Here is a 14597-nt window from a genome sequence, read left to right as displayed (position 1 = left end):
TGGTTTTTTCTATTGGGTGCATGCACTGACCAGAGAGAAATAAAGTGAGAAAACACTCCCCAGGACAGTTGGCCACAGTACAGTCTCTTCTCATCCAATCTCTTCTTGGGATTTTGGGCATTCATACACATGTGTCTAGTGTGATTTTCAAGTTGTCAGGTCATGACTCAAACTTTATAGTTGGCCATGTGGGATCCAGAGCCTTAACTTCCATGCTAGCTACTGTCTCAAGGTTCCTTTTTTTTTTCTTAATCTCTCATATTATTGTTGATATTCTTATTTTTTAAGTTGATAGGGAATGTAAACTTTTTTTTTCTGTTAAATTTAGTGAAAGGTTGATTTTGTTTCCAATCTGTGATTTTAATGAATGTAGCATGGCTGCTACAATATTTAAGTCTTAAAATTTCATTCTCTGGTAGTTTGTAAACTTCTGTTTCCTCATTTCCATATTCTCATTTGGTAGTATTGGTATTTCTCTACCTGTCTGAAAGAGTTTGTTGATTTAAAAATTAGTGTCACATGTCTAAAGGTCACCTGTATCTTTATATATGAGGAGAGCTCAAAAAGTTCATGAAAAATGGAATTAAAGGATGAAACAATAAACTTTATCTCTCAATGTAAGATCAGTCAAGTTTAAAACTCTTTCGTAAGTGATAATACCAACCTTTTAGTCCATCTCAAGAGGACTAAGGGTCCTGGAAATTTAATCAGGTCAATGCACTCTTGTTTTACTTTACTATCTAAAGAAAAAAATGGGTGCGTGTACCCTCTACGTATTTTTTACGAGTAGGAAACAAAAAGAAATAAAAAAGATCCAAATGAGGACTGTAAGGTGGATGCCTAAGATTTCTAGTTAAAACCCTCAAAAATTTGCCCTTTTTTAATGAGAGGAATGAGTTAAAAACATTGTTGTGGTGGGAAAACACTCTCTGATAAAGCCTTCCTAGATGCTTCAGCTGAAGCTTTGTCTAACTTTCTCAAACATTCTCATAATAAATAAATGCTGTTGTTCTTTGGCTGTAGAAAGTCAATAGGCAAAATGCCTCAGCATCCCAGTTAACTTTTGCTGTGTTGTTTTCTCTTTACCTGGTCCACTTTTGCTTTGACTGGACCACTTCCTCTAAGTAGCTATTGCTTCCACTGTGCTTTGTCTTCAAAACTGAACTGGTAAAGTTATGTGTAATCTCCTGTTACACTTCTTCAAATAAATATTTCAGGATCTTGACTCCACTTGATTAAAATGTCCATTGAAAGTTTATCAGTTACAGATAAGTTTTTTCCTTATCTCTAACTGATCTAGGTGGAACACTTTTGACATTCATTAACAAAAAATTTCTCAACTCTTACTTTTCACTCAGAGTTGTATAAACTGAACCAGTTGAGAAGTCTGTGGTATTGGCTGTTGTTTCTTCTATTAATCATTGGCCCTCTTCAATTAGGATACAGACAAGATTTATGTTTCCATTATGAATTGATGTGGATGGTCTTCTGCTGTGTCTTCTTCAACATCATTCATTCTTAAAATGAGCTGTCCACTTGTAAACTGCTGATTTCTTTAAGGTGTTGTCTTGATTTCTTCTGGGCATTGTCTCAATAAACTTCTCATAAAACAGCAGTGAATTCACTACTCTTCCACTCAAACTTCATCATAAATTTGATATTTGTTCTTCAGTTTTAACAGAATTCATGTTGCTCTGATAGAAGCTCTCAATTTTTTTTCTTTCCTTTTAAAACATATTTTGCTAGAAGGCACATGAGAGACAAATAAAGAGGGAGAGGGAGAAGGAGAAAACTCCCCTCAAAGGGGTATGGTCACACCTGCAGTCCATTCTCCCTCTTTCAGGATTTCTCTCTCCTTTCAGGATTTTGAGCACATGTGCATACCAGCCCATCATGATTCTCAAACCACCAGGACTGAGATTTCCCAGCAGCCCATATGGGATCTGGCTTACCTTAATCAATAAGCTATGGGGCCAGTCTAGGAGTTCTTTTCAAACTGATATCATCCTTCTTTAAAATAGATCCTGTTCAGACATGTTATAACAAGTTAGTAAAAGTTTATTTTGGTGCAAGAAAAGAATGAAAATTCATGCATAATTTTTCATAATACACATTTATGAAGTTTTTAGAGAACCCTTCCCCCAGCATCCCTAATGAGACTTCAACTTAGTTGATCCAAACATATTTTCTCTACAGTTAGTGATTTCTTTTCAGGTTTATGTTTTTAACACTTATTTTGTAATTTATCAGTATGAAAGTAAGTAGGTAGCCTAGGGAGAATCGTGCTTATTTTACTACTTTTAAATCTTATGTTAAAAGATAAAGAGCCACAAAAAGATCTGCATATGAATGTTAATAGCAGCTTTATTCATAATTGTCAAAAATTGAAAATGACCAAGATGACCTTCAATAGGTGAATAGACAAATAACTATAGAATGGGATATTATGCAGCTGTAAAAAGAAATGAGCTGTCAAGTCATAAAAAGACATAAAGGAACCTAAAATGCCAATTGGTTAGTGAACAAAACCAGACTAGAAAACCACATTTATGATTCCAAGTATATGACATTCTGTGAAAGCAAAACTATAGAGACAGTGAAATGATCAGTTACTGTCAGGGGAAGAAGAGAAGAAGGAGAGATAAGTAGGTGGAACACCAGGGGTTTATAGAGCAGTAAAACTAATCTGTCTGATACTGTAATGGTGCACTATGGCATTATGATTTTGTCAAAATCCATAGAACCATACAACACAAAGGGTGAATCCTAATGTAAGCTATGGACTTTTGATGCTAATAATCTATTGATGTTGATTTGTCAGTTGTAACAGATACACCACACCAATACCAAATGTTACTAATAGGGGAAACTGTGTGGGGAGCGTGAGAATAGGAGAGAAGATATGAGAATTCTGTTCTTTCGGTGCTGTTTTGCTGTAAGCCTAAACTTATTCTAAAAGGTGAAGTCTTGGGCGTGGTGGCGCCCGCCCTATGGTAAAAGGTGAAGTCTGTTGGTTAGAAAAAGATATTGATAGTTGATGAAGAGCCCATAAATACTGACTCTACAAAGTAATCAAATAACCATATGTAGTGTAAAGAAAAGGAATAAAACAAACTATTTTGAATGTTTCTTTTTTAGTTAGCTGATTTTTATTCTGCCTTTTAAAAAAAATGCCTGTAATCAGTCATCCATGTGTCTTTTGTTTGTTTGCTTTTTGTTAGGTGTATTAGCTCTATCATGGTACCCACCTGAATCAAGTGATGAGAATGGAGAACCTACTGATGACTTGGTACCAACTATTTTGGAAAAAGCTCATAAATATAACCTAAAGGTATTTATTTTATTTTCAAGTTATGGATAGATAATTCTTTTGCACAAGAAAATAGTAATTACTATTTGGGGAGTAGTCATCTTAAATAAAAACTTAATGTGAAATAATGATAGGTTGTTTTAAAATCATACTATATTTGCTTCATAAAGAAAATTTCTCTAATATGAATTTCAACTCTTATCTAAATTATAGTAGTTTAGAGATCCTTTACTGTTTTCAAGCCATGATTTATATTGATTTATTTATTGTTTTAGCAGAAAAGTAATAGAAAAATTTTTTGTGAAGATAATATAGAAATGAATGAGTATTTATGAATTTAAATTTCTTAGACTTTGAGGATCTAAAAATCAAGTATTGTCAGGACCAGCAGTTAGTGTAATGGCTATGTCACTGAACTCCCATGTAGTTGACCACTATTCAAGTCCTGGACGTGGTGGCTTAAACTCACGCTGGGCACGTGTGCGTGCGTGCCCAAGATTCTGAGAGGAGAATGGAGGAGAAGGGATTGCAGTGTGGCCATCCTCCCTGGAGGGTGATTTCTTGCATTCTATCTTTTTGTCTCTCTCTTTCTGGTGAGCGCATGTGCCCTATAGCAAAAACTTCTCCAAAAAAAAGAACAAAAATCAAGTGTTGTAACCATGTTACTTTATATTTTTATAAAGTAGTTAGAAAAGCTGCTGCTCGAATACTTTTAAAATCTAATTTTTATTAAACCTTATTTAACATTTAAAATAAAACCCTATTTGCGTTTAAACCTGATTTAACATGCATACACATACACCTAGGTATAGAGTCCAGATCAGTCTGAAGACAAATGTAAGATCAAGTATAATATATTCTACCCAAATATTAAGGTGTGTTATAAATGAGGAAGAATTTCTTGCAATGTAAGTTTTTCTTTTAGAAAAACATATATACAAAAAGTCATGATTAAAGGTTTTAAATAGCCCTACAAAAGAAAATTTCATGCTGAATAGAAAAAAATAAGCATTGTTTTTCAATCTAAGGATATGTTTCAAAAATTGGTTACACAGTAGCATTAATCTTAATATTCACAATAGTTATAGTCTGCATTCTGTTACTAATTCAGTATAACTGAAACTTAATAATTAAGACCATACTATTTAAATGGTATAAATTGTTTGAAATTTAATATATCATGATAATTATACATAACAAGAAAGAAGAAAATTAAAGCTAAAATTTAAGATGATATAAAAGTAAACAGCACTCAGATCATTGCATTATCAATACCAATGAGACATGGACACTAAAATAAAGCACTAGCAAGGATGGAGTAAGCACTAATAAGGATGAAGTTAAATAAATAGAATACAAAATCACCAAGATCAGTGGCCTGGATAAAAAATCATTACTTTTTTCCATTTTTAGAGAAAAACACAAAATAGGCAAATGACTGGTAAGATTGAAAATGAAACAAATGAAGAAACAATATCAAAAGTAAAAGGAATATTTCTATAGGTACAGCAGAGAATTTAAGATTTTTCTATCAGTATATTTGAAATGTATACAAAATGGGTCGTTTTCTAGGAAAATAGAAATAAGGTTTTTTTGTGTATATGCGGAAAGAGGTCTTAAAAATCTGAATTGACAAATTCTTGTGGAATATAATATAAAAGGTCGCAGAACAAATGTCTTCCCTAAAGCACCTGTCAGTTCTATTCAAACCTTAAAAAATTGTTCATTGTTTATTCTGGTGATATTGAAGTATAGTAAGTATAAAGTCTGCTTGTTGTTTCATAGTGGATGTCCCTAAAATATTTTAGCTTAAAATAGCAAACATTTGTCTCCTCGCACATTTTTCTAAGGGTCAAGAATCTGAAACTGGCTTAACTGTGTGGATCTGGTTCCGTGTCTCTCAAGGAAGTTACAGGCGAACTGTTGGCTGGAGCTGCATTCCTCTCAGGCTGCAGGATCCACTTAGAGTCTTTTTCATGTGGTGGACGAAAGGACTCAGTTCCTTATAGCTGATAGACTGGGAGTTTCAGTTCTTTGCCACAGAGGTGTCTCCAGCGGTCTGAGTGTTCTTAAGACAGCACAGCTAGCTTCTCCATAGTGAATGATCTGAGAGAGTCCAATATAGAACCTGCAGCCTCTCTCTTTTTAAATCTAATTGTGGAAGTGACACGCTAACACTTCTGCCCTGCTCTGTTGGTTTATCTTCTGGCATAATGTAGACAGGCACCGCATAGGCTGTTAATACTAGGAGACAGGGAGCAATAGTGGTAACCCTTTAGAAACTGGTAACTACGAAAACTGAAATTTATTCTATGATGATTGCATAATTCTTACTCAACGTTATGCAGGGACAGCACAAGAGAGGTATAGACTGATCTCATGAATGAAAATACATGCAAAATTCCTAAAAAAAAATAAAAAGACTAAATGAAAAGAAGTGTTTATTATCAAGGTTCTGGGAATAATTCTAAATGTATGAAATCTCAATCAAATTTTCTGGCATTTGAACATGACTCAACCAATTTCTAGCTTTAAATGTGACTCTTGTTTCTCAGTTTCATTTCTAAAATGGAAATAGTAATGAAATCTACCTTAAATAGAGATTATGAAGATTACATGAGGTGGGGACCAGCAGTTAGCGTAATGGCTATGTCGCTGGACTCCCATGTAGTCGACCGTGGTTCGCATCCTGGACCCAGTGGCTTAAAACTCACACTGGGCGCATGTGCGTGCATGCCCAAGATCCCGAGAGGAGAATGGAGGAGAAGGGATTGCAGTGTGGCCATCCCCCCTGGGGGGGTGATTTCTCACTTTCTGTCTCTCTGTCTCTCTCTGTCTGTCTGGCGAGCGCACGCACCCTAAAAAAGTTTACATGAGGTGATAATATATGTACAACTTTTTGATTAGAGTATGACTCTGTACTTAATAGACTTATGTTTTCTAAAATATTTAGAACAACTCTCTTGGCTCTGTGTCTGGGGAATAGATCTGTATAGTGCAAATAAGAACAAATCCAGAACTATGACACTGGAACTCTTATCAGCCACATGGCTCTAGAATCTTCGTTCTTTAATCATCTTGGCTTATTTCCTTCAGTCATAAAAATGACAGGCAGAAGTATGAAACTATAGATTATTTATTGGATTTCTTCATGATTTCTATTATTGTTGAACAGGTATTACTTTTTATAATTAAATAAAATGTAGTAAGTCCTGTTTTAATAGGGAAAGCTTTTTTTTTTCTTGTTAATATAAGGAAATGTTAATATGCTTAATGACAGTACCCTACTGGAGTTATTTAAAGTGTTAAGATAGGGTGATAAGGAAAGATTAATATGAATTCTGTGCTGATAAATTGGGCCTTTAATATATATAACCAACCATGTTTAAAACTTTAAATGTTCTCAGACAAGGGATTATAATCAGAATAAAGTGGGAATTCAAGCAGCTCACACATTAACAAAAAAGGAAAATCCAATTTAAAAATGGACAAATGAGCTAAATAGACAACTTTCCAAGGAAGACTTATGAGTGGCTAAAGGTCATATGAGAAAATGTCCAGAGTCTCTTGTCATAAGGGAAATGGAAATTTAAACTACAATGGGAGACCCTTGAAACCCAGTTAGAGAGACCAGCAGTTAGTGTAATGGCTATGTCACTGAACTCCCATGTAGCTGACTGCAGTGTAAGTCTCGGACCCGGTAGCTTAAACTCATGCCTGGTGCGTATGCGTGAGTGCCCAAGATCCCGAGGGGATAATGAAGGAGAAGGGAATGTGGCGTGGCCATCCTCCCTGGAGGTTGAATTCTTGCTTTCTCTCTCTCTGTCTTTCTGTCTTTCTGTCTTTCTGGCAAGCACACGCTCCCTATAGCAAAAAAAAAAAAACTCTCAAAAAGAAAAAAATATCAGAAAGACTAGGCTCAGAAAAATGAAGACAGAGTGGTCACAGCTGGTGAGGGTGTGGTGAAAGAGAATCTTCTTACACTGTTGGAAGGAATGTATATTAGTAAAACCTCTGTGGAAAACAATACAGAGGTTCCTCAAAAATCTACAGTTCCTCCAAAATCTACAACTAGAACTATAATATGACCCAGTATCCCACTCCTTGGCATTTAGCCAAAGGGTAGGAAAACAGAAAGATACTTGCACATCCATGTTTGTTACAGCATTGTTCTCAATTGCTAAGCCTTGGACTCAACCTAAATGCAGCACATGAATACTATGGGGATATTACTCAGCCATTAAAAAAAAAAAATGAGATTCTATAGTTTGATTCAGAGTGGATCAATATAGAAGACATAAGGTTACATGAAGTGAGCCAGAACAATTTATCATTTAAAGAAATTTGCTGCTGACTCCATTAAATGTAAACTTACTGGTCACACACTTGAACAAAAACGAATCCAAATATTTCTGGACCAGGTTTTGATTTGATTTGTTTTTGTCCTTCTAAAAGAAGAATGATATGACCAAATAGAGTATATCCCTATGTGTCTTATATAGAATATATGAGTGTATAAGGTATATGTTTTATAAGACATAAATATAAAAAGAAACATTTGGAAGTAGTTAAGCATTTGAGGTCCAAATTCAAATGGCTATATTGTCTCCAATCAACTGGGCGACCCTGGACAAGTTATCAGACCTATCTTAACTTTGATTAACTTTTTTAGAAATTTGAGCCAGTAAGAGTAACTACTTTATGAAGTTGTAAAGGTTATCTGAGGTAATGAGTATAAAATATGAGCAAATTATTTTGCAGAGGAAGTTCTTAGTAAATGTTACTACTAAAAATTCTCTGGTAGTGTCTATGTTCAATAAATATTCATCTTAAATTAAGGTTATTAAATCAATTCATTTATTAAACATATGGAATATACTTTTTATTTTTACATCATAGTTTTTTTTTTCTCTAAATGATTTTTCTGTTTGTTTTAGGTCACTTTTCACATAGAACCATATAGCAATCGAGATGATCAAAACATGTACAAAAATGTCAAGTACATTATAGACAAGTGAGTTTCTTCAGAGTTTGTATTACTGTTATATGATTTGTGATGATTGTTGTAAGGGAGAGTGTATTTAAATTCTCTTTGAGAGGTTTGAATGATTATATGACATTGTTAGTAAAATTACATTAAATATTTGAACAAATGTATAATCATTTGGAGGAGTATTTCTGAAGTTCCATGCAAATCACTTTTTACATAAATAAAGACAGCTATTTTTACTACTTTTATGTTTTAAAACTATTTATGATTTCTGTTGTAGTGATATTTTAACTTGGTATTATCTTTAGAATCTTATGAATATAGAGTTTTGTCCTTTTACAAAGAGGTTTCAGATTATGACATGTGAACCACTTTTGTAGCAACAAACCCACATATAATATTCTCATTTATATCTACTCTGATTGCAATTAAAGAATTTATTGATACAATTTCATTTTATTAAAGGGTTTTACTGATAATTGTGACAGATGCTACACTTTTATAAAGAAACTTATCAACAACAATGGGACATTTATTACTAATACAAAAAAGTGTATTCATGTAGAAAATAATGAGCTTTTTACAGCTTTAGTCATCATTTGTTAACCTCAATATGGGATAATTAATCATTTGTTTAGTAATGTCTTATTTAGTAATATATTCAGTATCTCATTTTCTAATGTGTAAAATTAAAAGTGCATTTTTTAATTATTACACTTATATAACTGATTCTTCAAAGATGTGAACAGTGTGCTTAAACTGCCCTGCTTACTTTCATTTTCAATACATACACAGTTTTACTCTATGCAAATCAGTTGCAAATATTCATTTCAAATTTGCGTATTTTTGTATTCCAGATACGGAAGTCATCCGGCCTTTTACAGATACAAGACGAAGACCGGCAGTGCACTTCCCATGTTTTACATCTATGATTCCTATATCACGAAGCCCGAAAAATGGGCCAATTTGTTAACCACCTCAGGTTCCCACAGCGTTCGCAATTCTCCTTATGACGGATTATTTATTGCACTTCTAGTAGAAGAAAAGCATAAATATGATATTCTTCAAAGTGGTTTTGATGGAGTTTACACATATTTTGCTACAAATGGCTTTACTTATGGCTCATCACATCAGAATTGGGCTAGCCTTAAATTCTTCTGTGATAAATACAACTTAATATTTATCCCAAGTGTGGGCCCAGGATACATAGATACCAGCATCCGTCCGTGGAACACTCAAAACACTCGGAACCGAGTCAATGGGAAGTATTACGAAACTGCTCTGAGTGCTGCTCTTCAGGCTCACCCCAGTTTAATTTCTATCACCTCCTTTAATGAATGGCATGAAGGAACTCAGATTGAAAAAGCTGTTCCCAAAAGAACCAGTAATACAGTGTACCTAGACTATCGGCCTCATAAACCAGGTCTTTATCTAGAACTAACTCGCAAATGGTCTGAAAAATACACTAAGGAAAGAGCCACTTACGCATTAGATCCCCCACTGTCTGTTTCTTAATGCACTCATTAACAATTAATGATGAGTTTTATTAACTGCTATGGATAATACTTGCAATAGTCTATGTGGACATTTTTACTTTCATTTTAGTATCCAGTAACAACACTGTCAAAAATGTATGCATTTTAAGATGTTTATATCTACTAGAGGATACCTTAAAAAAGAACATATCTGTGTATTTGAAGTAAAAGTTTGGATTGAGTCTTCCTAAAGTGAAAGCTTTCATTTCGTTAGCCAAAAAATATACGTTAGGCAGATAGATGAAAAGCAAATTAATTTCTTAATATTAAGAGAGTTTTATAAACAATTTTCATATTTATCTAGAAAATAAAATCCTTCCTGTTGTATTAAAAAAGTTAAAATAGTGATCAAAATCACCTAGTTTCAATAGATGTCTTTCATTTTCAGTTATAGAAAGGAAACTGTCAAAATTTGAAGCACTGTTATTGCAATCATTTAATAAAATAATGTTAACACTTTTAAAGGTAGTATTATCATTGTCACCCTTCTCAGTGCACTGAGAAAATATCTGAGCTAAAAGTTGTACAAATAACATTGAAATTCTAACTTGATGACAATTAAATTTTCATTTAATTTGATTTTTATTTATAAATAAAAATTGTAGATAAATGCTTGTGTTACATAAAGCATTTAACACAAATTTAAATACTGTTTGCAGCCTTGGCCAAAAGGAATAGGATTGTATGTATGTTTGGGATGTTTATCAAAGAAAAAAGATCTAAAATTTTTTTTTTCAGTGATTCACTGAAGGTTATTATATTAGTATTTAGACCTTGGATAACTAATAATGATAAAATGCTTTAGCATAATAAAATTGCTGTACCTTCCTCTCAATCTTGCTCTGAATGTAAAACAGTTTTAAATAATGGTCAATTAAAGATTTCTTTAAATCATGTACCTTAAGTTTTACTGTGAATCATACTGTGTTGGAAAGGTCTGCTTTCTGCTACACAGTACGTAGTGTCATTGTCAGCAGCGTATGGATTACCTGTGGCATGCTAGGTGTTTTGCATGTTTAGTGTTTCTGCTCTACTGTGCTGAATTCCAGATTTTAGAAGCTATAGAATGTACTTTTATAAAAGTTAATAGATGCTTTTCAATTGTTAGGAAAACAGTTGTTTCACAATTGTTATGATGATACAATATCCAAAATATCATTTTTAGGATATGTCAATCTTTCTTTCTTGCAATTCTCCTGCCTCAGTCTTCTAGCTGGGAGTATAGGCATTCACCACCACGCCCATCTCTTTTTGAGATAGGATCTCACCATGTTGACCAGGCCAATCCCAAGCTCATGGTCTTCCTGCCTCAGCCTCTCTAAGTCACTGGAATTATAGGCATGTAGCACCACTCCTGGCAGACCAAGAATCAACATGGACCACCCATGTGGTTCCAGCCGGAGGAGCACAATATTCTAGCAGTATGAACCACTGCAGCTAAGCCTGTCAATTTTTAACTTGTAATCATTCTATTATTTATGACTTTAAATTTAATATTAAGTAGAGCCCGAGAAATAGCTAATAACCTTTATTTTAAGCTATGAAAGAAAAAAGTTATAAGAATTACTGTATTGTCTTTTAATATTGTAAGTTATTTTACCCAAAAGTCATAGAGAAATTTACTCACCATTTCAGATTTTAGAGCTATAGAGATGAAATTATTTTTTATATTTAAAGTAATTCCTAAAGTTTGGGTTTTGACTAAGTGTAATACTTTATGAGAATGGTGAAAATAATGTTTTATTTAAAAGATAGTACTTTCTTGTATGTAATAATATCCCTATTTTGAAATGTTACACTATTATGATAAGTAATTCTCATATTGTGATGAATTGATCCCTGTACACTGAATTGAAACTCTTTAATGTTTTTTTTTTGAGGGGGGGGAGGTTTTTATTTGCTATAGGATGTATGTGCTTGCCAGAAAGAGAGACAGAAAGCGAGAAATCATCCCGCAGTGGGGATGGCCATGCCAAAATCCCTTCTCCTCCATTCTCCTCTTGGGATCTTGGGCATCATGCACACTTGCTTGGCGTGAGTTTAAGCCACTGGGTCCTGGACTCGAACCATGATCTCTACTATGTGGGAGTTCAGTGACATAACCATTATACCAACTGCTGGTCCATAAACTCTTCATATTAAAAACTAAGGAATTGTTAAGTATAGTCTATCATTATAGTTAATAGTTGTAATTGTAACTACAGTACAAAATCTAATATTATGTCCTATTTATGAATGTTATTTCTTATATATTAGGAGAAATAACAGAGTAAGGCTAAAAAAATTAATATAGATCAGATTATACAGACACTATTTCAGAAACACAAATTAGCACTGGAGTTTATGGTAAAATAACCTACCAGATGATAAAATTTATTTTTAAGTGGTGATTGAAGTAATGTATGTTTTTAAAAATATTAATTTTAAACTGATTTAAGAATTTTCCATTTCTGAGAGAATAATTAGGCTATAGAAAATTAACACAATAGATATAATCTGATTATTTAGGAGAATTTATGAGAATCAATTACTATAATGATATTTTGATATCTCTAAGCACCTTTGTAGGAACATTCATACAGATACAACCTGTGGATTTTTTCCTCATATCCAGTTAAGCCACTGTTCATTATTCATTCTAGGAATAAATTGTAAATATTTCTTACCTAATAACCTATTATAACATACCATACTTTATAAAGTTTTGTTAGAGAAACATCTACTACAGAGGATTCTCCATCATTGCTTATTTTGCATATTTGAACTCACCACTATAGAAGATAAACTTTATAAAGTTGTTTTGAGATTAAGAGAAAGTCTATAAAAGCAAGGTCAGCAAATCCTCAACACAGAAACCACCACTTTCTATCATGTTCCTACCACAGACATAGATAATCCACTACATCATGCTTTATTGCTGACATTTGGTGTGATTCTTCAACACATTACCCCAACCACCCAGTAACAGTCACATTTCTTTTTCTTTTAAAGAATTATTTATTTAATTTATCATTATCATTTTATAACTTTTTTACGGGGCACATGCACTCAGCAGAGAGAGACCAAATGAGAGAGAAATTGAGAAAGCAACCTGCCACATCCAGGACTCAAACCATGGTCAGACATGTGGGAATCCAGCATCTTAACCACCATGCCACCTGTTGACCCCTCAGTCAGATTTTTTTTTTTTTTTGAGAGGTTTTTGCTATAGGGTGCGTGCACTGGCCAGAGATACAGAAAGTGAGAAATCACCCCCCAGAGGGGATGGCCATGCCGCAATCCCTTCTCTATTCTCCTCTCAGGATCTTGGGCATGCACGCACACGCACCCAGCATGAGTTTAAGCCACCGGGTCCGGGAATAACCGTGGTCGACTACGTGGGAATCCAGTGACATAGCCATTATGCTAACTGCTGGTCATGCCCCTCAGTCAGATTTTAAGGTCACAATCAAACAGATCCTGTCTCATTATGAAAAGTTTTTCTCAAGGGAAGAATGAATGTGTGAATCTGATGTCATAATGTCTTACAAGTTTATGATTATATGAATATCTTTGTCTTTTTTCCCTTTTATAAAAAAAACAGTTATTCAAAATTAGTAGCTATAATAGTTTTGTTAGTTCTTAGGAAGAAATGCTTTCCAAATTTTCCTCAAATATTATACAGCTGCCTTTACATTTGAGTTGTAACACGTTTAGATTGTTATGATCACAAGTAAATATATATAAATAGATTTCTTAATTCAAAAAACCATGTTTGAATTCAGTAAATTAAAATAACTGTTAAAACACAAAGTGACATAATATATGCCACTCATTAATCATAATTTGTTCTTTTATTAGTTATTAATTTTTAGAGGATAATTAGTCTAATTAATTTGACTAGGCATCAAACCTCTTACTGCTCTTTTTAAGGACTAATATTGTCAAAAACTACTGGTATTAATGTTTATTTGAGTTGTATGTTCACTTTTTGGGTTTTTTTTAAGACTTTTCTTAAGATTGTATATTTTAACAATTCCTATTTTGTTACATGTAATAGTTAATTTTCATCTAATAAAAGCATACATGAAAGAGGTATCTCAGATATTAAAATCTGTTTATTTCTCATTAGGAAATGTATTTAATTTCTGATTTACAGATAAAAAACAGTATTCAATTAGCAGTTTTTATGTTTTTATATATTTTCTCTATTGAAATAAATATGCAGCATTTACAATGTGCTTATCTTTAGCTGTATATACTTTAAGTCTATGAATTTGTACTGAATGTACATACATACACATAAAAATTTGGGAGTTTTTTTCCATTTTTTCTTCTTTGGATATGATTATTTATTAGCCCTGACATCTGTAAGAAAATCAAATTTCTAAAACAGTGTAGTGCCAAGACACCGGAGAACATGCCACATTTATATTCATGTGCTTTTCCAACCTGATCAGTTAATCAATTTAAATATTATCATCAATTCTATAGTATCTATAGACACAGTCCTTAAAAATCTGTATCTAAATTGCGGTCAGATACACTCACATTCCTTACTGTAAAAAAGCAGTGTTTGTTTTACAACCAGCAAAGTATTAGTTGCTTTTACAAATATTTACAATTTCAAAATGACGAATAGACTTATCCACATGCTTTTTGGCTCATAGCATTTCTTTAAAAAAAGTTACTTCAAATAATATTTTACACTTCTTATATATCCACACATGGGATAAATGTACTTAGTGTAAAATTATTATCGTTGAGAAATTTATTCAGATTC

At 33.2% G+C, this 14597-nt stretch overlaps 1 protein-coding gene across 4 annotated transcripts in view; it reads left to right on the top strand.

Annotated features, from left to right (window-relative positions):
• MANEA (mannosidase endo-alpha) overlaps positions 1–11484 on the top strand; it is a 35409-nt gene extending 23925 nt beyond the window's left edge. For all 4 annotated transcript variants that reach the window (XM_006156108.3, XM_006156109.3, XM_006156111.3 and 1 more), the window contains exons 3-5: positions 3222–3331; positions 8248–8324; positions 9158–11484. In XM_006156108.3, coding sequence (XP_006156170.1) covers positions 3222–3331; positions 8248–8324; positions 9158–9815 — 845 coding nt within the window. In that variant the 3' untranslated portion in view covers positions 9816–11484. The remainder of the gene's footprint in view (positions 1–3221; positions 3332–8247; positions 8325–9157) is intronic.
• The last annotated feature ends 3113 nt before the right edge of the window (positions 11485–14597 follow it).

Source organism: Tupaia chinensis, unplaced genomic scaffold (genome assembly GCF_000334495.1).
Source record: "Tupaia chinensis unplaced genomic scaffold, TupChi_1.0 Scaffold000478_3, whole genome shotgun sequence".
Taxonomy (NCBI): Eukaryota; Metazoa; Chordata; class Mammalia; order Scandentia; family Tupaiidae; genus Tupaia; species Tupaia belangeri.
This window is presented reverse-complemented; position numbering and strand designations above follow the sequence as displayed.